This window comes from Chaetodon auriga, chromosome 3 (genome assembly GCF_051107435.1).
Source record: "Chaetodon auriga isolate fChaAug3 chromosome 3, fChaAug3.hap1, whole genome shotgun sequence".
Taxonomy (NCBI): domain Eukaryota; kingdom Metazoa; phylum Chordata; class Actinopteri; order Chaetodontiformes; family Chaetodontidae; genus Chaetodon; species Chaetodon auriga.
The window spans coordinates 22,192,767-22,216,634 of NC_135076.1; the positions used below are offsets into that span (position 1 = coordinate 22,192,767).

Below are 23,868 nucleotides of genomic sequence, written 5' to 3' on the forward strand. Positions count from 1 at the left end.
GACTTTTGATTTAATTGTCACTTGATTTTATTCACAGCGCATCAATTAATATAATTTCCCATTGCAACATCAAAACAAACAAATGTCTTCTATAAAAGATCATGATGATGCTCACAGTCATGACAGAACACAGAGAGACAACATATTCACAGTAGATCACATTATCAAGCCAGTTAGCTGCTGCCTCTCCATATGTAACTGTGTAATTTAACAGGTAGGGGCGCTGATGTTGGCATCAACGGACCATCCATTGAGAAATACTGAATTTTTTATGAATGGCCTGGTGTGAATAGGCTGCAAAGACAGACACGTGCAAATTTAATGTAAAGTTTTAATTATTTATTATGTTGTTGAATGTGAGGAAGCCGCAGCCAGATGTATGTTGTGTGTGTGTGTGTGTGTGTGTGTGTGTGTGTGTGTGTGTGTGTGTTTGTTTTGTAGGTGGGAGCAAGAGGGAGAAAAAATAGCGCACATTTTTCTATTTGTGTGCATACAATGTATGTGCTGGCTGAATATAAATCCCCCGTGAATCACCTCAACTCTTGATCCTCAGGCTTCCTCAAGGACAGCATTCATCTCACCTGTTATACTGATGCCTTTCAAGTGTTGTGTCATATTATCTGACCTTGAGAAAGGACAGGAAATTGAATGAAGTTAATGTACCTTATATATATCTGTTTCTCTTTTCACCATTTCAGACATGAACCCATCAACTATAATGCTGTCCTTCACACATATACCAATTGTACAGATGATCTACAGCACTTACTATTTTCCTTGTCTTTTACATATATCATTACTCACAATTAGTCGGTGTTTTAAGTTATTATGACACACACAATCACGCCACACTAGACAACCTCCTCATTACTCATGTACTATTCTTCTTTCTTTCCTGGGTTTTTTAAACAACTTGGCCACGATGTACTCTTGTTGTTATCTGAGTAATTCCATCATCAATTCACAGTCAGTTAGCTTTATCAGTCAAGTACTATGAGTGCAAAGAATGTTTAATCCCACTCATGATGAAGATGCTGTAGCAAATGTTAATTGAGGTTTACAATTAGATTTAACTGAGATCATCTCAGACGAGTGTCTGAGTGCTGCAGCTATTTGAATTTCATTTATGACTGACATCTATACATAATCATGACAAATTACCAGAAAGCAGGACTTGAACTGCCTGTTAGAAGAGAGAGAGAGAGAGAGAGAGAGAGAGAGAGAGAGAGAGAGAGAGAGAGAGAGAGAGAGAGAGAGCGAGCAATTGTACAAGGACATGCACAAGACTGGGTTTAAGTTGCCTGAGCAACAGTCCATTTGCCCTTCTTGGCTGAGCTGCTCCGCTGGAGGAGAATAAATAATTGTTTCATTTTTGCTGCATAAATACGAGTAGCCCATAATTGCTAAAGTTAGACAAATGAAATTGCCATAACATCAAGCGTTTATTAGTTTTTTTCACGCCTCAGTGGGACACAAATGGGGCAGCCATGCTCGAAGCACATGTGCTTATCACGCTATCACATGAACCAATCTTAGCTTGCTAGATGACTAACAAATAAGCAGCAGGGTTAGAGTTACTTCTTTCGCGTAAGAGCAACAGGCTGTCAAAATGTGTGCACACGTCCCTACAATTGTACAACAGTTTGTTGGCAAGGCGAACCTTCGAGCATGCAAAAGCCAAAAAGATCTTTCATATTCTGTCTTGACAGCACTGTCTTAACAGCTCCAGATCAATCGTACTGTCAGCAATTTTCATACTTTGTGAGTTAGTCATTTACTCAACTTAACTTCAACTCCTCTGTTACAGTAAACCAGTCAAGCAACTCAGACATCCATTTGGACCAGCACCAGAGCAGGCGGCGCCTCAGCCACTTTGGCCTTGCGACGCAGCAGATGAGTCAGGCTCCTGACGGATGGCGTGGCGTGGAGGAGGAGCTCCTTGAGACCTGCCCGAAACTCCTGGCGAATCAGGCAATAGAGCACAGGGTTGAGGCAGCTGTTGGTGTGCGCCAAACACACGGTCAGGGGAAAGGCGTAGGCCTGCGCGTTGTAGAAGGCCTTGCTGAAGGGCACCAGGTCAAACTTTATGAGCACTCCCCAAAGTGTCAGCGCCTGATTGGGAAGCCAGCACAGAAAGAAGGACAGAACCACAATGACAATGGATTTGGTCACTTTGGAGCGACGACTTTGCCGGCCCTGCTCAACCTGCGGGCCTGCTGCACCTGTGATGCGTCGGCTGAGGATTAAGCGCAGGAGCAGCAGGTAGCAGACAGTGATTATGATTAGAGGAATGAGGAAGCCCAGCAGGACTTTCTGCAGCTGGTACAGACCCAAAAGAAGCTGTGGATCCCAGCTGCCAGAGTCTGGAAAGCGCACCAGGCAAAGCTCCTCATCTGACACCTGGGCGCTGGTGGAATAGATAGCATGAGGCAAAGTGGCCAGCAGAGAGACAACCCAGATGCCCAGGCTCGTCCACTTGGCCCTAGTGGCCGCCGCCCGCCGGCTGTGCATCTTCAGCGCGGAGGAGATTGAGTAATAACGTGCCATGCTCATCGCTGTGAGGAAGAATACACTGGCGTACATGTTCATGGTGGTGACAGAGCTGATGATCTTGCACATCACGCGACCAAACGGCCAGCGGAAGTCCAGGGCTGTGTCCACTGCCCAGAAAGGTAGAGTCAAAACAAACTGGAGGTCTGTGATAGCCAGTCCCATCACAAAACAGTTGATGGACGACTGCTTCTGCCTGTAGCGTGAGTGCAGCAGATACAGAGCCAGTGTGTTTCCTACCAGCCCGAGTGCACAGACTACAGAGTACACACATGCTATCATCACACGCACCAGCAGACTGGAGCTGTCTCCTTGAAATTCCATGATGGATTCCTTGGTGAGGAGCTGCAGCCAGCAGTGCAGCGACAGGTTGCCGGTGGGACCTCCGCTACAGTTTCCAGCATTGTCCTCCTGTAGCAGTTGTTGCTCACATGGCTCTGGAGCCAGTGTTTGAACTCCAGTCTCATTCAGCTGCATGGCTGGGCTCTCTTGCTCACATATCACTCTGCACAGCAAAGTTGGACAGCCATGTGTTGAAAAAGAGAGAGAAAAAAGTTTGAGATGATGGCATGTTGAGGATTCCTGTTGGATCTGTGTCACGTTATCTCCCACAGCGCTACAGCTGCAATCCTCTGCCACGATTATCCTCTTCTCCTCTCTGCAGGACTACTCGCAGCCTTGCGCGCCACGGCCGTTTATAGGTTCCACGTGAACGCGCAGGGCTCAGTCGCGCTCTTCTCCTCAGCAGCCACCAGATTATTGGACTACAGTGAATCCATGCTCTGATCGCCTCCGCCGCATCAAAGCCTCCCCGCACGTCCGTCAGAGGTGAAGCTTAATGTATTTTGACAAAACACCTTCTAGATAATCATGTTTGTGTTGTGCCGCCTCTAAAGGGGAGCTTTGGGGACGCGGAGGCAACAGCGCGCGTAAAATATGCAGACGAGCGCCTGTGCCGTACATTTACGCACAGTCCGGTTTTTGATCTTCTCCTTCCACACATCTGATGGGGACGCGCAGGAGGAGGACCAGGGACATGAGATATTAACAGTGAACGAGCATGTTAAATTTTAATAGGATTAAGCTATTTTGCACAGCGTAGTTACTATCTTATATTGTATATATGCTTTTAACAAATCCCCTGCTTGCTGGTGCAACTTTTTACAGGAGAAAGAAAGAGGGCTCAGGAGCGTTAATTTTAAACACACCACCAAAATAAATAAAGGAACACACTGAATATAAAGATGTTGTTGCCAATCATCATCATCATCCTCATCCTCATCATCCTCATCATTTTTAAACATGACATATGATCCTAAACATTTGTCCAAATGTTTTCTGTGTTTAGTTTTTAGCCTGTATACTTTTAGCTTTACAATGTTTTAGCTTTTATCCCACACGAAATCCAATAGATGTTATTTGCATTCAGAGGGGTGAGGTCTGCAGAAATTCCCCCAAAGTCAGTAGAAGTAAATATATTCAAAATAAAATCATAGAGTTCATTACAAACGGGGAAACATTTATCTGAATTCTTCGTAGAAAATCCCTGCGATATCATCTGATTGAAAAGCATTCTGTGGCTCAGAATCGATGTGCTTTGCCTCATGCTAGATTTCCTGCCTGTTTTTTTTTTTTTTCCATATAAATTGCACTGTCCCACATGTTGTAGCTGCTGTTACAGAAGCCCAGGCAGATATCAGAATAAGGGCAGAAACAATTTTAAACAAAATTGAGTTGTCTTTGGACTACAAACTACTCCTTCAACAAGTTTTCGCAATCGCTTCCCTTGTCTGTCGGTAATCCCTCCGTGCAAATTTTTGAGCAAAATTAAAAAGACATGACCGGATGAAAAAATTAATCTCCACTGTTTTAATCCCTTGCGACCCAGTTCTTGTCATTTTAACACCTCTTAAACCCCCAAATATGCAAGCACTGACAGCATGCCTGCTTTAATGTTCTAGGTGTTCAACCCTCTGATGTAGAATAAGTCTACACAGGCTGCTTACTGAGCAGGTGATATTTCACAGGTTGCATACCAAACCAGTTTTCAATTACTCCGAGTTATTATGTGTGACGTTTGCCTCAAGTGAACGAACTGTAATTGTAATTGTAATGCTGTGATGGCAGAGTGGATGCAGTAATGGCGAAGGCTGGTGGAATGTAGCCAATTTAGCACATCTGGTAATTTTAGTCCCCTGCTTGTGTGTGATTAAGTTTATGTATTGTAACGCTATTTCTTATAAAGATAAGGTGATGCTGCCCTGGGTCAAGAAGAGGAAGTGTGACTTAATGTCAGTGGAGGAGGGGATTGTTATTGGAGTACCTGGGACTGTGTATGTCTCTTGTCTCTACGATCACATATACAATTAAAGTGAAGTGCTACTTTGCACAAAAGCTCCTAAACTGCAGGAGAGAGGCATAGAGTCCCAACTTCTGCAATGTTTGTTAGCAAGAAAGCTTCTTGACATATCTTCAGAGACACTGAGAAGCGTCAAAGGTGGCATCACAGAGTTTGTTTGCTACCAGTGGGCCTATACTATAATGCTCTCTATAGGCTCAAAGGAGACAAAGCCTCATGCCTGCACTCCATCAAAATAATTGGAAAAAATGTGGGCTTCAGCTTTGGCAAAGATCTGGGTCTAGCAAGTCTCCGTGGGAGGTACTGTCTGGTTTACTGATTCAATCAACTCTCAAAATTCATCCATGAAGGAAGCAAGGAGCTCCAGCTTCAAGGAGGGACCACAAGCAACAAGCTGTCATTGTCATCTTTGACATACACGGGGTCACTGATGCAGCCAACGAATCAGCAGAAGCATTCTCTAGGGCAGTCTGGTGGATCCTGTAAACCAGCTCAGGTGTGTTTTATGCAGGTGAAGCAGATGTAATATTAAGGATCTGTTGCTGTGGGAAAGACAAGACAAAGACTGCAGGCCTTAGTTGTGCCACTCTTTCATTCACTGGGAGGAAGTGAATGTGGGGTAGGGAAGGACTATACAGCCTGTTCCAAGGTTATTTGGGCTGTCATGGTTGATGATGCATATTAGAATTCAGTGAGTGAACGAACCGTTAAAAAGGCAGCATCTGTCTGACACAACTTCTTCATTTTATTACTGATGACACTTCAGTGACCTCCGTCTAACTGACCCACGAGACAAGGATGCGTCATGCTGTTCATTCATCTTGCAGGACAGAATCATTCAAAAACAGGAGAATGATTAGATCAATGAATACGTTTTGATGTCCATTAGGCTGGACTGCTGCCTGTCTCGAACGAGTTGAAACAGCTCACTATCTTGTCCCAGTGGGACTGGAGATAATGCTGACTGAATACTGACATATTTTTAATGGCATGTGGATCTCACCTTCAGGACGATTAGTATTCCGGGGTGGAAAAGGAACAATAGCAGATTGTTGCCTGTTAGGCTTATATTTGGTGTAAGCCTAATTCTGGGGATACAGTTCGGCTGTCAGATATTCATACAACCAGACACAACATCAATCCAGAGTGCTTTAAGGACCATTTAAATGCATGTTTTTCTGTCTGAGCCACAAGCAAACTTCTTTGTTTCTGTTCAAGGATAATGTTTAATTCCACCTCATAATTTAAGAGAAACACACAAGAATCAATTCACATCAAACCTGAGCACTAGACCTTTTATCTTTAAGCCTTGTCTTTGTGCTCCTTGTTATGTTTCTGCTGCTATCACATCTCTCTGTAGCGATTGCCCTGATGGTTGTACTTTTAGCCTTTGCAAACACGGAGGTAAATAGTGTGTGACACAATTATTAATGGGGCCTTTTAAGGTCCAGTTTTAGTGCCAAGTCGAGCCAGCAGCTCTGGGGTGACATACTGCCCAGTTAACAAAACCTCCATCTGTTTGCGCTGTGCGTGTTTGCGCGTAGGATGTGCATTGACTCACCATCCAAATACACCTTTATCATGCTGGATCTGAGCTGACTGGACTGAAGTGTAGTCTGTTTTGTTTCTAATGATTCATTTCCCTCCTGGAAAGCTAAAAACCTCTATCTAGGTAATCTCGAAATGGGCAATAATTATCTAAGAAACACGTGGAAAATGGGGTCTGGGACATTACGATAAGTTAATATGTACCTTACTTAATTGAAGAACTGGAATATAACAACTATGGCAAAAAGTAAAACAAAAGAAATTTAATTAGAAAGTTCTGCATGGATTTGCATTTCATTAAACCCTCTAAAACCCCATGAAGCACACAACAGCTTGCAATAAGTTGAGGATAGACTTTAAAAGTTTTGACATGTTGATAGAAATCAGCCTCCCAGGAACAAAACTTAACACAGGAGTCAGTCGAAATATAAGACTCCTCTTCCCAGGGGAAGAGCTATAAATATTAGTTTGTTGAATCACCTCTTTAAGTCTGAGAGTGTACCAGTTCTACATTACATCTAAACTGCTTAATTAGGTGACTGGATCCAACACTGATTCCTGTTCACAGCGAGGTGTCTGCTCTGCTCTTACAGTACTCGACCTGCCTGCAGGTTTGACACAGTGATTAGAGTCAGGAGTAATTGTCGTGACTTCCAGACAACTTCAGACCGTCTGTGCCTTCAGAATTTATTCAGCTTTCTCCATCAAAGCATTTTTTTAAAGGCTAGAATCCATGACCTGGTGAAAAGGTGCTGTCAAGGTAATTTAATCTTTTTCAACAAAAACACAGATGCATCAGTTATGAAATTCTCCAAAACTGCCACAATCTCTGTTGAAACAGTTGTAACTTTATCGATGTGATAACTTGCATTTGGTAAATCCTTGGATGCATTAATTTGTCAGATTGTGGAGTTAAAACTGAAACCTTGTCAGCCCAAAGCCAGTCTGTTTACACAGCTTACAAAACTGTGGCAATTTTAACAGACGGACAGAGAAATAGGTACTCTATGCTGTGCAGTTTGCAGTCTACTTTCTTGCTTTTCTTCTTAGATCAGGCTCACATTTCTGTATGAGCAGACAGAAATGTTTATGCCCTTTTCAAACTATTTTCCTTCGACCAAGTGCAATGTTCACACTTAATTTAAGGCTGCATACATTTGCTTGCACATAAATCACCACAAATTAAGTGCACAGATTAATAAATGAAATATCAAGAAACCCATCACCCATCCCAACACAACTTGTGGTTGCAGATCAGTCTGCTGTAGTTGTGCACACACTGTGAGATGCAGAGTAATTAAACTGTACTCAACAGCTTCGCAGTGAGCAGAGATCACAGTTTGTCTGGCATCAAAGTGGATCTTTGCAGGCAAAAATCCTGGATTGTGTGTGAAGAGGATAAATGATTGTAGAGTCATATGTTTTGGTTCGTAAATACAGCATAACATACAGAACTATTTTTTTTTTTTTAATCGTCATTATTTTTGATTGCTTTTCTTGAGCCAAAAGCAGATCTCCGTAGGTGCAATCTAATGTAAATTTCCACTGCATGTCTTGTGCTTGGAAACTGCACCTATGGACCCATTAATCAAAGCAGCAATTCATCAATTAAACTTTCTAGTTTACACAATTAATTAATGCCGAATCATTATGTGGAAAGACATTAAGTCACGACCACAAAATAATCGCAAACGGCAAATGACTAATTTCCTTATTTGTTTGCTAATGTCTGATGTTTGCATTTTGCATTAAGGCACGCAAGAATTCATTCGGATTCACAAATTAAAGATACTGAGTAAAACACCCTCGCTATACACAATTGTAAACAGATCATGTTAACTCTATGTATAAATTACATGTATTAGAAGCACACTTTCTAGCATGCAGCTATGTAGTTTCTGGGTAACCAGGATGTGATCGCAAAGACCTTCATTAAAAGACAGTTAATATAAGGACAGTGTCCCACCTTGTGTTGAGTTGGAGAGGTACTGTACATTGTAGAGTAAAGAGTGGCATTAAGTGGGCGGCAGTTAATACCAGCTCTTCAGTAACATGACTACAAAGGTTAATTTAATTAATTAAGAAAATTAATTTGGCAGAAAGTAAGTACCAACTGCACTTTATAGTAGTTTATTTTCCTGCAGGTATAATGACATTTCAAGCACTCCATATATTGCTTGATGTTAGAGATTTTTAGATTTCTTATTAACTTGCCATGTTTTTCTAATTAGTGCTGCAGTAGAAAAGCACATCACCTAAATAACAACAACAGAAAAAGTCAAAAGAAATACAACATAAGACCTTTATTGCTGCCATACCTCTCTGACATGTGAGATATTGATTCAGCTCTGTGTGGTTCGATGTTTTAATTCCCTCTTTATTCCTCTGAAATTGGAAAAACAATTCTGTTAATAAGGAAGTTTGGAGGTGCTCAGGAATCCTCCCAAGAAGTACTAGACTAAATTTATCTGGCTCATCGTCACACCTTGAAAGAAAAAGCCCATTCTGTAGATTAAAAAAGAAGATGAGGGCTCTTTTGATAGACAACCTCAGAGGGAGGCGATCTATGCGTAGAGGCCTCCCGGCTCCACGGGGATTTGGTCAATCAAAACGATGGGTGGTGATGAGCAAAGATGCTGCTGGTCCAGAGACTTTCACTCTGATTAGAGGAAAAAAAAAAAAAACACCCAAGACAGACTCAAATAAAAGAGGACGGGGGCAGATGTAGGTCAGAGATAGACAACAAGTAAACCAGCTTACACACCAGCAGCAGAGAGCATATTGTGTGTTTGCGGGCGTTTAAATGTTCTTATACAGTAACTGATGATGTTATTTTATCACTGAGATTTAAATCAATATTACATTGATGCTACTGTTTAATCTAAATTAGCAGTTTTACAGAATGCACGATCTTATCCTCACCAGATTTTTAGTATGCAAATCAGAAACCTGAAACAAGCCCACAGCAGCAAGCCAGCTATGAATGAGCTGAAGAATGTTTTTCAGTGATTCGAGGAATGAAACCCTCTGGCCACAAAGAGTAATCCTTTATTAATCACACACAAAAGGGAAACAAATATGAGAATTTAATGCCTGATAAAATGTAATGTGGGAAGCTGATTTTATCTTCTGTCACACCACAGAAGTTACACTGTTATTTGGGATTTCTTCAAGCGGAGGTCTGCAGGAAACAGACGACTGAATGTTCATACTGACGCTCTCATTTCCACTGATGACTTTTATCGTCTCAGGATGAGTCATAATAACATCGATCATCATCAGGAACTTTGAGTATGTACAACATTTTAGTTTATGGCCAAATATCAGTTGTACTTTGTGTTTAGTGCTAAGTAGCTAATATTAGCATGCTAAACTACTACGGAGGCTTTTCTTGACTTGGCCTCATGTCCACTTGAACACACTGCAGCACGTCTGGCCAGGTGTCAGCTGACTGCTGACTGATTCCACAAAGCTGTATAAAGCATAAATAAAACAAATATTACAATTAGTCATTTGGCAGATGCTTTTATCCAAAGCAACGTACATATGAATCCACACACTGATGGCACAGCATCGGGCTTCAGTATCTTGCCCAAGGATACTTCGGCATGTGGACTGCTGAGGCCAGAGATCGAAATACCAACCTCCTGATTGGTGGACAACCGCTCTACCTCCTGACCCACAACCGCCCCAATGCATGTATATATATATAATATGATAATTGGGTATGAAAGGGGCATCCTTGAAAGGCTCTGATGGAGCAAGGTTCACCTTGTTTGCAATGATTGTTTTTCTGTTTTTATTTCCGTTTTACACAGAACATCATTTTTTGGAATCAGGGTTGTATTATTGTTGTGCCATTTTCTTGAAGTTTTCCAGTTTTAGGATGAAGTCGTTTAAATGGGAACATTAGTGGTGGTTTATTCTTTTTTCAGTTTCTACAGCAGATCGCTTCCTCACAGGGTTGAATCTCAGCCCCCTGAAGATATGTTTAGCTGAACACAAGAATTTCAAACCTGGATAAGTCTGACCTTAAACTTTAGATGAAATTGTGGCCAAGTGGCAGCGAGGATAAGCACGCTCTCATCTCATCACTGTGAGGTCTGCACTGACAGGCCAGACACGGTGAGTGCTGCGCCTTCAACTAGTAAATATATCAACATGTCGATTGTTGGGTCAGAAGTCTGAGTCATGAGATAAGAGGTCATCGGCTGCACCTTTGGCCCAGTTTTCCATTTCTGTAAACTATGTCTCCACTGACATCAAGCCCACTGTCCTCAAACTTGGAGAGACGGCGTGGTCAGGCATTGGATAGTATACTTTCAGGCATCGTCAAGGGAAATACTGAGTTTGCTTTTAATTATTACAGCTTTAAAACATAAAATAGAAAAATTTACTCCACAGGTTTTTGAGCTAACTGAGACATCTTTTATTTCAGACGGTTTTACTCTTGAATGAATCTAAACAAATTCAATCATTTCTTCAAAGAAAACATGCTTTCAAAATCCTTTAACATTTCACAAATTATCCATTTGGATCAAAATTGTACACATCATCACATCTCTGTTTACCCGCTTTTTGACAGTCTCAAACACAATAATTTACACTGGCATTTTATCAAAGCCAGGAGGCAAAGGAAACACAGTTTATCTCGACAGGCAATTTCAGCGTAAGATTCAAATCCATATTCTGATATATAAAACAGTATCACAAATAAGATAAAGGCACACAGATATTCTAGCTATACTAACAACATATTACAGGCAAAACAGGAATGATTAAAAGCTAATTTTCCTGTCTGTGTAAACAGCAGCCCCAGATAATTCCCTGCTCTACCATCAGGAGGAGGACGATTTAGGGAAGTCATGTGGGGATAATTTATTCATTTCTTCTACATGTCATCAGCATGTGGTCGCAGCCTGGCAGATCGGTGGGGATCCAAGGTCACAGTAGCTACGTGACCAGTAATTGGGTCTACATGGAAATGACCCAGCCTCTCTTCCTGACTGCTGTTTAGAGACACAGGCTCCAAACTGGACCGGTCTTGGTTCACTCCCAGCTTTCCCATCAGCGCGGTAACATCATCCACCTCTTGGTCTCCTGGGAAATGCCGATGCAGAGATTCCAATTCATCCTCAGCAGAGAAAGGAGGGTCAGTGACATGGAGCACACGGGAAGCCTGGAGGTTCTGCAGGGACCGTGACTGGACTGTGAGAACAACACGCAGAGAGAAGTTCAGCAAGTTCAAGCCTGTGTGGGCATGCACATTATTGTGTGTTTGGCAACACTTTCATTCCCCCTGTTTAGCATTAATAAGCAGTGGATAAGCATTTAATAACTCCTCCTAATAATGATCCTCCTGCTGCACACGTAAGTGGAGGCTGGTGTATAAACAGATAGTGAATGACAGTATAGTAAAACACAGTTTAAGTAACATGAGAATAGTTTTATATGAGTCAGTGACAAATGCCACACATTAAAAAAACCTTGCATCCACGCCACAGTGTGCTGTGAGTACATACAATTCAAGCCTACAAACATTATAGACTCTAAACCTCTAAAAACTCAGGGAAAGTGCAGCATTGATTGCGTTTTCGAGACTGCCAAACATCTTATGGTAACAAATTACACCTCGGTGCTGTGCAAATTCTGATCTTGCTTCCTAATTAAAATATTGACCTTTTGGGGGTTTGTGCCAATAAATCTAATAATAAAGTGATAATTAATAGTCATTCATCAGCGGCTGCTGACAGGGCAATAGCTTAATAACTGTAATGGTAATACATGGCCTCGGTTCTCAGCTGTAATCGTTAAAGTTTTAAGTCGACAGCAAATCCTGAGACAGGCGGGGCAGGCTGTGAGGCTCTGCAGGTGAGAACCTTTCAAGCAGTGGGTGAGACTGCAGCTCTAACAAGCTCCTCAGCTGTGACAGAGAGGTGCTGGATTAGTTGGCAGGCGGGCGCACAAAGCTATTTAGTGCTGAAGGTTACTCACTTCTGACCGGACTGAAGTCTCCTTGGCTGACCTTGGAGTCAGAGAACGGCTTGAGGTTGGGGAACAGGATTAGGGAGAAGGACAGCAGCAGCACCTAAGGAACCGAGAAAAAATAGAGTTAAGATAGAGGCTGACTGGAGCCGCTGGAAAATACATCATTCACACTTCACATTCAAGTCGAAGAAAGTTGTTACTAAATCTGCATGCTCTACAGTGTTGAACTTTTGAATCGCTAGTGGGTTGGATGTTCCCTCTGTGAATACGCTTTCAGGCTGCAACGTCTTGCTTCTTGTGAAGAGCTCTGTGACCGGGAACTGAGACTTAGTCATATTCATAGATGTTGTTTTTAGATGAGGCACGCGTGTTGCCTCAGGTTTTGCACTTTATTCCACTGGAGTGATCAAAGGCAATGGATGGCTGCTGTTCAATGCATTTCTCTTCATGGGGATTATATCTTTTTTGTGCTGTCTTTTCCATTGTGTTCATATCTCATTTGGCCTTTCCCGATGTCTAATCCAGCTGCGGTTATTGCTATTTGGCTTGCTGGGAAGGTGAATGTTTTTAGCGATGAGTCATACGGGGTGTCTGGGCAGTTTGTTTATCTTCCTGGCGCACACACACACACACATACACACACTCACACACACACACACAGGACATCCGTACCAGTACACAAGTCCCAGTCTGGGCTGGCTTGTTAGATGTATTCATGACCAGAGCCTGCAGCCGGCGCAACTGTTCCATTAGCGACCTGTGGAGTGGATGGGGAAAAGGGGGAAGGCAAAGATAAAAGAGAGCAAAACAAGAATGGAAATGACAGATAAAAAACTGGACTAACAAGGGTTTCAGGGAACAAGGCAACAAGGCAGGATGTTAAATGCAGTTTCTGAGTGGAGGAAATGTCATAACAAGCTTTGCCAGGAGATTATGGAGGAAGAAATAATTGGAAATGGAAAGAGAAGTCCTGTTTCAAAATCTCTCACATGTTGCATTTCTCCAGCTGGGACACCTTCCTCTGCAGCTCGTGGTTGTGTGCACTGCAGGCGGCCATCCTGGAGGAGACAGCCGATGAGAAAATACAATTATCTCACTTATTTTGATGCGGCAAAAAACTACAGCATGAATCAAACTTTTTCATTAATGCTTGATTAAGGAAGACATATTTTTTTAGGGCCAAACAAACAAGAATTTGAATACTGCCATCTTCAGTCAAGAAGTGACTTAAAGGTGCATCCACTTTGCATTACTGCCTCAAAGCATAGTACCAAATATCTTCGATTCATTTTCAACCTGTTCAGCAGCTGAATCTCAAAATTCACATGTATGTCGACTTCTCTAAAACGTCCCTGCTCACAAAAGTGGTGATGAAACGGACTACATATCCAAAGCGAGTTTCAGGTCTCTGCAAGCTGATGTTTTGTGAAATATATTCTGCATTTTTGTCTCTGTCAGTTAAGATTAGAGAGAGGTTGGTAAATATGGGAAGCGAGGGAACGCCATGAGACGCCATATGAGAAAAGCCAGAATCAAACCACAAGTGGCATGACTGAAATGAACTGACCAAAGGCTGCCCGGAGGGTACAGCCGGACAACAATCAAGCAAATCACAGTTTGCTTTGGTCCGAATATGTTTAGATACAAAAACACATAAAACAATGATCATTTGTCTAGATTCTCACCTGCTCTCCAGCCCATCAATATACTCCTTCTTCTTCTTCCTGCTCTCCTGGGCAGACTGCTTATTGCGGATCTTTCTTCGTATTTTCTTCAGAACCCTTTCTTCGTACTGATTGACAGAAGAAGAAACATGTTCACCTTGAGCTTTGAACTCTGGGAGCTGCTGGTTGCTTGCATTGTTTAGGTACTGATGGGCATTTACCTTTGTGAGAGGTAGTTGGTTGGGCAGAGTCACCCCCTCCTTTGCTAAGAGCTTCTTTTCATCCTCATTGAGAATCAGCTCTTGCATGGACTGCTGGGATGGGTGTGGGGGCTGGTGGTGAGATATGAATACTTATATTTAAAACATAGTCACTTCTGTTTGATTGAATTTTCTCCCTGCCCCGACACCTCGCCCCCCTCCTCCTCCTCCTCCTCCTCTTCCTCCCTTTCTTTCTCCCTCTCTCTCCCTAGAGCCTAGCAAGAAGTAGTTAAATGAGTGCAGACTATCAGGCCACCTTCTTCACTCTCATTTCATGGCTACCTCAAAGCAATTATGGTGTGAGAACCTAAGTTGCATTCTGCTGCTCCGTCCTTCATCCTATTAAGCTGGGCTGCGAAGATGGGATCAACACCCGGAGTGAGCTGAAATCCACACCATACCCTTAAGTTTCAGCAACAAGAACACATTATTCTGCTGGTGATCTTTCGTATTCACTTGTTGACCTCCACTTTATGGATTCCTTTTCCTTGGAAATTAAATATTTATGACAAACACCCTTTAATATAGTGCAGTAGTTAGGACTGTCGCCCTCTGGGTTCGAACCCAGCAGCTGATTTTCTGTAGGTGCTCTAGTTTCCTTTTCTAAAATTGCCTGTGAATGATTGTATGTCTCCACATATGTGTCAGGCTTGTGATTGAATGGCCATTTGTCCCCCGCCTGTCGCTCTTGTGTCAGCTGGAATTGGCTCCAGACCCCTGCGACCCTTCAAAAGATAACCTGGTATAGCAAAAGGAAGGATGGATGTGTGGTTCAACACGGACCTTTATCTCCACAAAATGCAATTTTATAGTCTTACATGACTGCAAATTCTTTCCAAAAATATAAAGGAACACAAATGATGGTGAAAAATATTAACATGAGTAAAATATTAATGTTTCTGCTGTATTCCTCCTCTCTGTGTCAGCATGCAAACCTGAGCGCTGTGGGAAGGTTTGCCGCACGCTCCGCAAACCTTCCTACGAACAGGAGTTTGAAAATATGAATTTCTGTTGCCGTTCCAAAGGCCTCACTCCTCGGTGAATCCATTATTTCAGCGATTGTAGTCGCCCACTTGTTTTCCCCGTGCACACTCTGACTCACACAAAGGTAAACAACAGGCCCTGTGCACGAGTCAAGCAGCCAAGATGCACAAACACACACTTTCCTTACTCTACTCTCGTCTCTACCACTACTGCACCATCCCCACTGACTCTGTCAAACCCCCACCACAACCAGGGCACACTCACGGGTTCCGGTGTGCCAGACAACAGCAGATCCTTGACAGTTAGTGGGAAGCCGGTGGACACCTGTGGTCTGTGTACATCAGGGGGATATTGTGTAATCCTTGTCCTGCCCATTGGCAAGGGGGGCTCCCAGCCATCTGCACCCACACAGAATCAAGAATATAAATAAAATCCTTTATAAATAATAAAGGATCAATAAGACATGCTACTGTCATTGTTTGGATTATGTGACAAACAACAGATGAAAAAAAATAGAAATGACATTTGGAGCCAGAACGTCACACAAACGCGTGTACTTCTTTTCATCAGAAAAACATCCATGTCTTTGATAATTTGAATATTCTTGCACAAAGACATAAATGATGAACGTTATCCTATTTTATCTTTATCATGTGCAGGATATCGTGACTGAAATGTCATATTCACAATGTTTTTCAGTCATTGCTCACAAATCCAACTGGAAACATTATCTAATACAGTGCAATCACAATTAAATGATCATCTGAGACCTAGATATTCCATTATGTCCCATTCTGAGTGCCTTTCTGTAAATCTGTGACTCACTGAGGTTAATGGAGACGTTGGCTTCCAGGGCTGCCTTAGTTTGTGGTCCTGTACTGAAATACTGAGCGTCCCCAGGTGGGCTCTCGGGGCGCTGAGGGCTGTCCATCTGATCTGACGGAGGGTCCTCGCTGATCCCACTGTCACTGGGAGAAGGGGACCAGAGAGGCGAGCCTGACACAGAGTCACTTCCGGTCAGGAGGGCATTGAGGAAGTCGTCCTCCGCTTGTCCGGCCGGCTGCAGCAGCGGCTGAGGAGGAAAGTGCTATGATTATTCTGTCAGTGTGAGATGACAACAGAATGAGAGGCAGGGCAGACAAAGACCTGCAAAGTATGTCAAGGAGTGACTATAAAGTAGATACAAAGCAAACAAAGCTACTTGTAGCATCTATGAGTGACATTAACCATCCCACAGACTCACGTACATTCGGCTCCTGGATTGGCCAGGAGTGATGGTTGCCATGGCGTCCTGTTTCCTCATGGCGGAGAATGCCTTCGTTCTGATCAAACAGCCAGTCAAGCAGCTCAATGCCATCACAACCCTGAAATGAGATCATCACATTTGATATCACAGGCAGTATGTGTTTCATGCTTTTAGAGGCAAAAGACAACGAATATATAATGTTTCATATGGTGCCACAGCTGGGGACTGCTTTTTACCATTCACCATGGTCTTCCCTGAACACACACGAACAACATGTCCCCCGCTCTGTATCTGTCAGTCTCTGAGACCAATTTTCTGCCATAATTATGTACTTTCAATCACATTCTAAAACAGGGTGTTGTCTATGGATTTAAGCATATATAAGATTTTAACGTAGGCTTTTAATTTGCTTTCAAGCCTGAACTTTGCTCTGTGGGCTTGCCCCAATTACCTATAAATAGCACACAACATTGCAACAAGAAGTATAATATTTGGTGATTTACCTGATCTTGGTAGTGCTCCATAGTTTCCGAGTTCGGGTGGCACAAGAAAGACGCCCCCAAGACGACAGAGATCCAGCCAAAATATCCTTTACTTCGCAGAGCAGTAGCTTTGTCTCTGTTCCTAAAGCGTCTCCACTGTATCTCTCAGCTCTTCTTCTCAGGTCCAAAGTTTAAACTCCAACACAACACACCCAGCCAACTAGCTTGCTTCGTCCCCATTGGCTGTGAGGAGATATAATCTGATTGGCAGCAGGAGTACACAGCTAAGGAACATAAGAAGTTAGAGACAGACGACATGAAGTCACCAGTAAGATCTACGATGTAAAACACCAGAGAGGTCAAAGTCTGCTGTTTCTTTTCCTCTTATTTTTTTGATAGCATATTGACGTAATGGTAGCTCTGACCTTTGCCATACATTCATAACACAATGGACATACAATGATTCAAGACAACAAAATTCAACAACTTCTCCATTAAAAAATATTGTAGAACAAGCGCGTTTCAATCAATCTGTAACAGCACTGTTTATCGAACTGTTACACACGTATATAATCCATTAAAAAATAACACATACGTAAAGACAGTCACATCCGATCAGGAGCAAGATAAATAAGATTTTTAGTGGTCAATCAGTTCAGCTATTAATGAGGAGGGCAACAACCTGAATGGCAAGACTTAGGCTCTAACATCCCATGTAACCCACTTTGTGATGGCTTTCAAATCACACATATTAACACACTGCATGTTATTGTGTTGTCGCAGACCTTGAGGAAACTGGAATCAGTGGCAATAATGAAAAGCAGCCTGAAGCCTCTTAAAGCACGAATCAGCCTTTCAGGAGGCTCAAAACATGAATGTACTGCAAAGGCAAAGCAGGATGAAAATATAATCAAACAGACACAATTTGAACCTTCTCTTCATAATATGGGATTTGTCTGAAAGTCTAATTATTTTTGTCAGCATTTTTTTTAAACCCTGAGTGTATCTCAACAAGTCAAATAAATGAATTAATCACAGAGGAACTGTGAAAGAGTAAAAATAATAAGAATTCTCATTTTCATTCATTTTGAGGTTTTTGTTTTTCATCTGGCATCGAAGGAAATCAAAAAACACATTTCCTAAACGGTAAAACTATTCCTTTAAACTCCCTCCACCTGCATGACCACAATGGAATTCTTGTGAGAAATGAGGTAGTAATTTAGGTTTTAGTGTAAAAATCTACATCTTCATGATCTTGCCCGTAATACACAAAATATGTCAGATGCCCCACCAAAATCAATGTGAGCTCACTAACACCCAGAGAGGTAGAATGAGTTTGTTTTATTAGAGTTACTGGTGTCACACAGGGTATTTCAGTTGGAGATGGCAGTAAGTTTATTTGACTTGGCGGCGAGGATCTTCTGTCGGGAAGGCTCCCCGCTGCAGCAGTCAGACAAGAGCAGGGAACGCACGATAAATAGCCTGGAGGGAGAACAGCAAACAACAGTCAGGTATTTAACGGAACGATCCAACATCAGCAGGGGGGATGAAGCAGAGCAGAGCCAGACGAGGCGGAAGCTGCGGTGGCTGAGGAGGCTTTTATGAAGCAGCAACAGCGAAGCAGCAATGGTGATTATGAGCGTGAAGGCTTTTAAAGGTGCACTATGTAACAAATGACCACCTCAGCCTTGAATTCATACTCTGAACAAAGGCTGCAGCATATCACCAGAGTAACCACTTACTGCTGCTAAATGTTGCTGTGTTTGCTAGTTAGCTTAATTAGCCATGCGGTTAGCCACTTTATTAGCTCACTCTTCCCAGACTGGGAGCTTGGCGCACCAGAGCCAGTACAGGAGCCCTGCAGACCCGGCAGGGAGTGATGATACAGGGCAGTGCCGGAATGGGCAAACAAACCGGAGCCGGAGCCCTGTGAACACATCAGACCAGGACCGAACATAATCTCAGAAACCGATGGAGACCAGTTTGATGACAGGGAATATGGTACTGAGGTGATTTACAGCTGCTTCAACCAGAACTGGGAGAGGAATGAAACAGAGGTCCAGCATCCATCAGTGCCCGCCTCCAGAGGCCTGAGCAGCTGTTGCGGGTCGGCCCTAGGATGCCAGGAGCCAAACCTGGCAAGAAAACCACGTTAGTGTTGTTTGACTGAGGGCGGACCGTACACTACAGTAACACACTATTGCCTCTTGAGGTACAAATTAGTATTATGAAACAGGATGGGCCTAGCCTGGCTGGTTAGCATGCTCACTTCAGTAGATATCTCTGCAACACAGCACACAGATGTCTTTGACATGATGTCAAATCTTTTATTCCTTCACATTTGTTGACAGTTCTAGTCAATGTTTTAAACTAAAATTCTTACGTTCTTTTAATAGACCATCAGTGAACTGAGACTTCATGGGTAAGATAAGCTAGCGGTCAGCTGACACAGCGTCTTGCCAAGACTTGTCTGCTGGGTTTTCATGAAAGAAGCATTATGCAATCATTATGGCTTCATTATCTGATGGAAGAGGGTTCCAAAGGGCAGAAGCTCTGTAATTACTCTACAAACTGTTTTTGAAAACTTCAGCTTGGACGAAAAACGCTCTGAGCAGAAATGGTTAATGCAAACACAGAGTGAGTACAGTAAACTGTGAAGTCTCATGGTCTTCATGCTGGTTATCAGCGGCGGCGTCAGACAGAGACAGATGTTTGATGTGCCACCAGTGCGTCTGCTTCTTCCCACTTATCTGTAACGGTTTGTGTGTGTTTTCCAATGACTCCCACTGTCCTCACTCCAGGAAACTCACTCACACTGTGATAGATCTGTCATCACTCAAAGGGTGTTTCTACCTTTTTTTACTTTACTAACTGAAAGTTTGATTCTGAAACTTAAAATGCAAATTTAAAATGCAGCAGTAATTGTTCAGTGGCATGAACAACCACAGATATGATGTATTTAAGTTGTGGACTGCTGTACTAAATACTGAAATAAGTGATGTTCTTTGTTATGCTAGCAGCGTGGCTAAAGGAGTGATGTTGATTGGTCATTTGGTCCACTGCTTTGGTCCAGACTGATATTTCTCAACAACTACTGGATGAATTGCTATGCAGACCTTACAGACATGAATGCCTCCCTCAGACTTAATTATTATATCTTGACTGTTTCATTTAGAGACACCAGCAGGTCAGAATTTTTATTGCTGTTTCCTCCTCCTCTGTTTCCTCCTATCAGCCTCAGCTGTGCTTTGTTTTTATTGCTGATCACCAAATGTTGCATGCTAACACAACAACCTAAAATGGTTGAACATGGAAACATCACCTGCGATCATCATGTCAGCATTGCCATTGTGACATGCTGACATTAGCATAACACAGATATAACACATAAAAAGATAAACAATACACAGAATCTCTGAGTACAAGTAGCCTAAAACATGTTTGAGCTAAATTTCTTATTCCTGGTTGAATCTGCACTTGTTGGAACTTTATGCTCCAACCCAGCAGCCTTTGAACACTGCACACAGCAAGGAAAAACAAACAAAACACAAACAAAAAAATAAAAAAATAAAAAAACAATTCGTTCACCAGCATGAATCCAAAACAGAGATTTTATTCAGAGAAGAAGAAAAAGAAGAAGAGGAAGCTCACATTTTGTAGTGCTTGTAAGTCTCTCTTCTGTGGAGTTGCTGTTAGGCTGCGGTGCATAAATTCCATGTGCATGCTGTGCTACTGTGCATGAGCCATCACTTGTGCCTCAGTTCAAACTATAAGGTCAGCAGTCTGACAGCACTGTGAAATATTAATTTGAAGGTGCCTGGAAGGATGCAGTTATGTATTTGACTTACAGTTTCAACACCTACTTTTTTTTATTATTATTAATTTACTGTATGTCAGGCCATTTCAACTCCAGATCCTGAGGGGCGATTTTTTTTTTTTTTGAAAGCCTTGGGTGGTTGCCATTCTTGTGGAGTGATGAGAGCTCTGCATGGGAAAGAAGATACACACATGCATAATGAATTAACTGGATAGACTCTGTGGCTGTTGTTGTTGATGAGCAGATATGACATTTGACAGAGCGCTATTAATTCCCCATTTGAACGCAACCCTCCACTGTGCTGCACCAGAAATCAGAAATGAGGGTCAGATGACAACATATTCCTAATTGAAAGTTGGGGGGAAAAGATATGAAAATGAGCCTCTGAAAACAACATTGCACTGAGATTTACAGATGCTGGAGACCAAATGCCAATCATTACAGTAAATGCCAGTCTGCCAAGAGCTGTAACACTGCAAGACCTCTCAGGCGGTGTGCATAATTTGGAATAAAAATCCCAGAAAACATGAATTTCCCCTGAAAGAAACTAATGAGAATCCTCATACTATTAGAATATGGAATAATCTGACACTGACATAATGGCACAAAAGCTTGGCTGACAGATGTGACATTTGGCAGATGTGTTTGTTCAAAACATGTTGTGCATACATGAATAGTGTAATTGGTCCGGTGACATCTTCTCAAGTAAAACCTGACACTTTTATTGTGTTGTTGTCGTTGTGGTATTGTGTTTTCAGTCCTATAGGTTTTCACTGGATCATGTTTAGCAATGAGTTCACTGCATCAGTACATCAATCCTGGTACAACATTTTGCTTTTGCATATTACCACATATGGAATGTAACTAAGTGCATTAACTCCAGTGTTAAGAATAAATCTGAGGTACTTGTACTTGACTTCTTTTCATACTACTTTCTACTTTTACTCTACTACATTTCAGAGGAAAATGTACTACGTTTATCTGACAGCCTGAGTTGCTATTTCATAAATTAGGACTTTGTCATACAAAACATACAAAGAGCTGATAAAATGTCTTTTTATTATTCTAAATTAAACTAACCAACAGTATATAGGCCCATAAGTACAGCTCAAATAATTAGCTGATTATTTGATTGACAGAAAATTAATTGCCAACTGTTTTGCTAATTGTTTAATGCAGAGCTGCAGCTTCACAAATGTGATTATTTGCTGTTTGTCCCTGTTCTTCCATGTGAATTCATTTTTAATCATTTTGAGGTTTAGGCTGATGGTTTGACAAAAGGTGCATTGTGACGGTGTCAAGGTGAATTTTTACAAAGCAAGCAGTCAATTGATTAATTGGGAAAATTATCAGCAGATTGATCACGATGAAAACACTCATTAGCTGCAGTCCTTTACAAAACAGTTCACAATGTGTTCCACCTCAAGCAGCTACAACAACGAAATCCTGCTTTTACATTAATGCACGAGGAATAATAATCTCATGATATAATATATAACTGTATGACAGTCACATTGAATACTTTTACTTTTGATACTTCAAGCACGTTTTCCTGATTGTACTTATTAACTCAAGTAACAGTTTCAATGTAGGACAATGTACTTTTTTTCTTAATTGTACCAGTTTATTTTCACTGTGATACTTTTACTTAATGATCTGAATACTTCCTCCACCACTGCATATTACAACACCTTGCAATACGTTTGTTTATCTGGAGGCTTCTTTTTTTTTTTTCTTTTTTTTTTTTTAAATAAAACAGAGAGAGAGAAAAAAAAATCTGTTGAATAATCCACCACAGATTCAGCTAATACTGCATCTACCAAGCATACAAAGCATATCTCAAGGACTGGCTCTGAGAGACTAATAGCATATCAGACCAGAAATGTAACAATAGGCTAATTTGCATTAACTCTCTGGAGTTACAGAGGGTCAACGTCAAGGCTGTACATGAGCGCCTCTGAGCTGGGATTGGTGCGATGTCGTGTTTTTCGACAAGGAAGTCTAAAAAGCTTCTGTTGTGCGAAGCTTTATTTGCTGGGAGGGAGAAGAGAAAAGGAGAAGAAAAGAGGACATTTTTGATGGAGCAAATAAAAGCAGCTGCATGTGTTAGTGAAACAATAAGTTTTTGGGGCCTAAGTTCAGCACTGCTTGCCAGTAGCACTGAATCCATTAGTCAATTATTTGATCAAGAGATGAGTGTTTCAAGCTTTTGAAATATTAATATTTGCTCACTTTTTTCTGTTTGATATCAGTCATATCAACTGATTTCCTATGAGCTTTCTTACCGTTGGTTGCACATAATGAGCAGTTACAGGATCACTCTAATTATATTGTAATATTTGACAATTTATAGACTAAAGAATTCTCAAATTATTAAGCCAAAGCATTGAGAGAGCAAATATAATGACCAATATTCTACAAAAGATGTGCTCGTTTTTTGCTGCGATTCATTTACATATTCAGTCTTAGCCACAAAAGCGCTGCCACAATATCATAAGAAATGCAGGTGCTGAATGCTAACAGGTCTTTGTTTAAATGATGAGGCGTTCAAACTTTACAAGCAGCAGCAGCAGCAGCAGCAGCAGCAGCAGCAGCAGATACCCACTGGACTATGAACAGAAAATGAGGAAGAAACTGAAAGAAGGCCTTTGTGAGAAACGACACGAGCAACAAAGGTTAGTGAAACAGAATCTAAATCACGGGGTGGGCTGGGCTTTCAGCTCGCTAATGCATTTTATCTGAAAGGAGAATCTTCCACAAAAGACAGCCTGCATCCTTTTGTCTGCCACTGAATTAACTTCACAGTAACACATGATTCATGCTAGTTATGCTAAGCATGCTTATTTCTGGCAGAAAGTCCATACAACACATTTCTCTTTGCAACCCGGTCTCCTAAACATTACATTTATCTTCAGCTAATTTCCATTGACAGTTATGCTGCGCTGACAAACATAATCACTGGTTGTTCAG

The 23,868-nt window shown here is 41.8% G+C and overlaps 2 protein-coding genes across 2 annotated transcripts; both read right to left on the reverse strand.

Moving 5' to 3' along the window:
• Positions 1-26: 26 nt before the first annotated feature.
• Positions 27-3,199, reverse strand: rxfp3.2b (relaxin family peptide receptor 3.2b). The gene has a single exon (XM_076726434.1). It carries the CDS (start codon positions 3,025-3,027, stop codon positions 1,825-1,827), a length of 1,203 nt encoding a protein of 400 aa, XP_076582549.1. The 5' UTR covers positions 3,028-3,199; the 3' UTR covers positions 27-1,824.
• Positions 3,200-11,193: 7,994 nt separating this feature from the next.
• On the reverse strand, positions 11,194-17,214 carry creb3l3a (cAMP responsive element binding protein 3-like 3a). The gene is made up of 10 exons (XM_076727191.1): positions 17,103-17,214; positions 16,601-16,717; positions 16,179-16,425; positions 15,618-15,751; positions 14,331-14,441; positions 14,131-14,237; positions 13,435-13,503; positions 13,118-13,202; positions 12,452-12,545; positions 11,194-11,665 (listed from the first exon to the last, which is right to left on the reverse strand). Exons 1-10 carry the CDS (start codon positions 17,121-17,123, stop codon positions 11,349-11,351), a joined length of 1,302 nt encoding a protein of 433 aa, XP_076583306.1. The 5' UTR covers positions 17,124-17,214; the 3' UTR covers positions 11,194-11,348.
• Between the last annotated feature and the right edge of the window lie 6,654 nt (positions 17,215-23,868).

What these genes read in the sequence shown, in the direction of transcription:
- rxfp3.2b (XM_076726434.1), bottom strand. Translation starts at nt 3,027, where the DNA reads ATGCAGCTGAATGAGACTGGAGTTCAAACACTGGCTCCAGAGCCATGT.
- creb3l3a (XM_076727191.1), bottom strand. Translation starts at nt 17,123, where the DNA reads ATGGAGCACTACCAAGATCAG. An exon ending in TGGAGCACTACCAAGATCAG is followed by an intron (nt 16,718 to 17,102) that starts GTAAATCACCAA and finishes ATCTCATTTCAG; the next exon opens with GGTTGTGATGGCATTGAGCT. An exon ending in CAACGTCTCCATTAACCTCA is followed by an intron (nt 15,752 to 16,178) that starts GTGAGTCACAGA and finishes GTGTGGGTGCAG; the next exon opens with ATGGCTGGGAGCCCCCCTTG.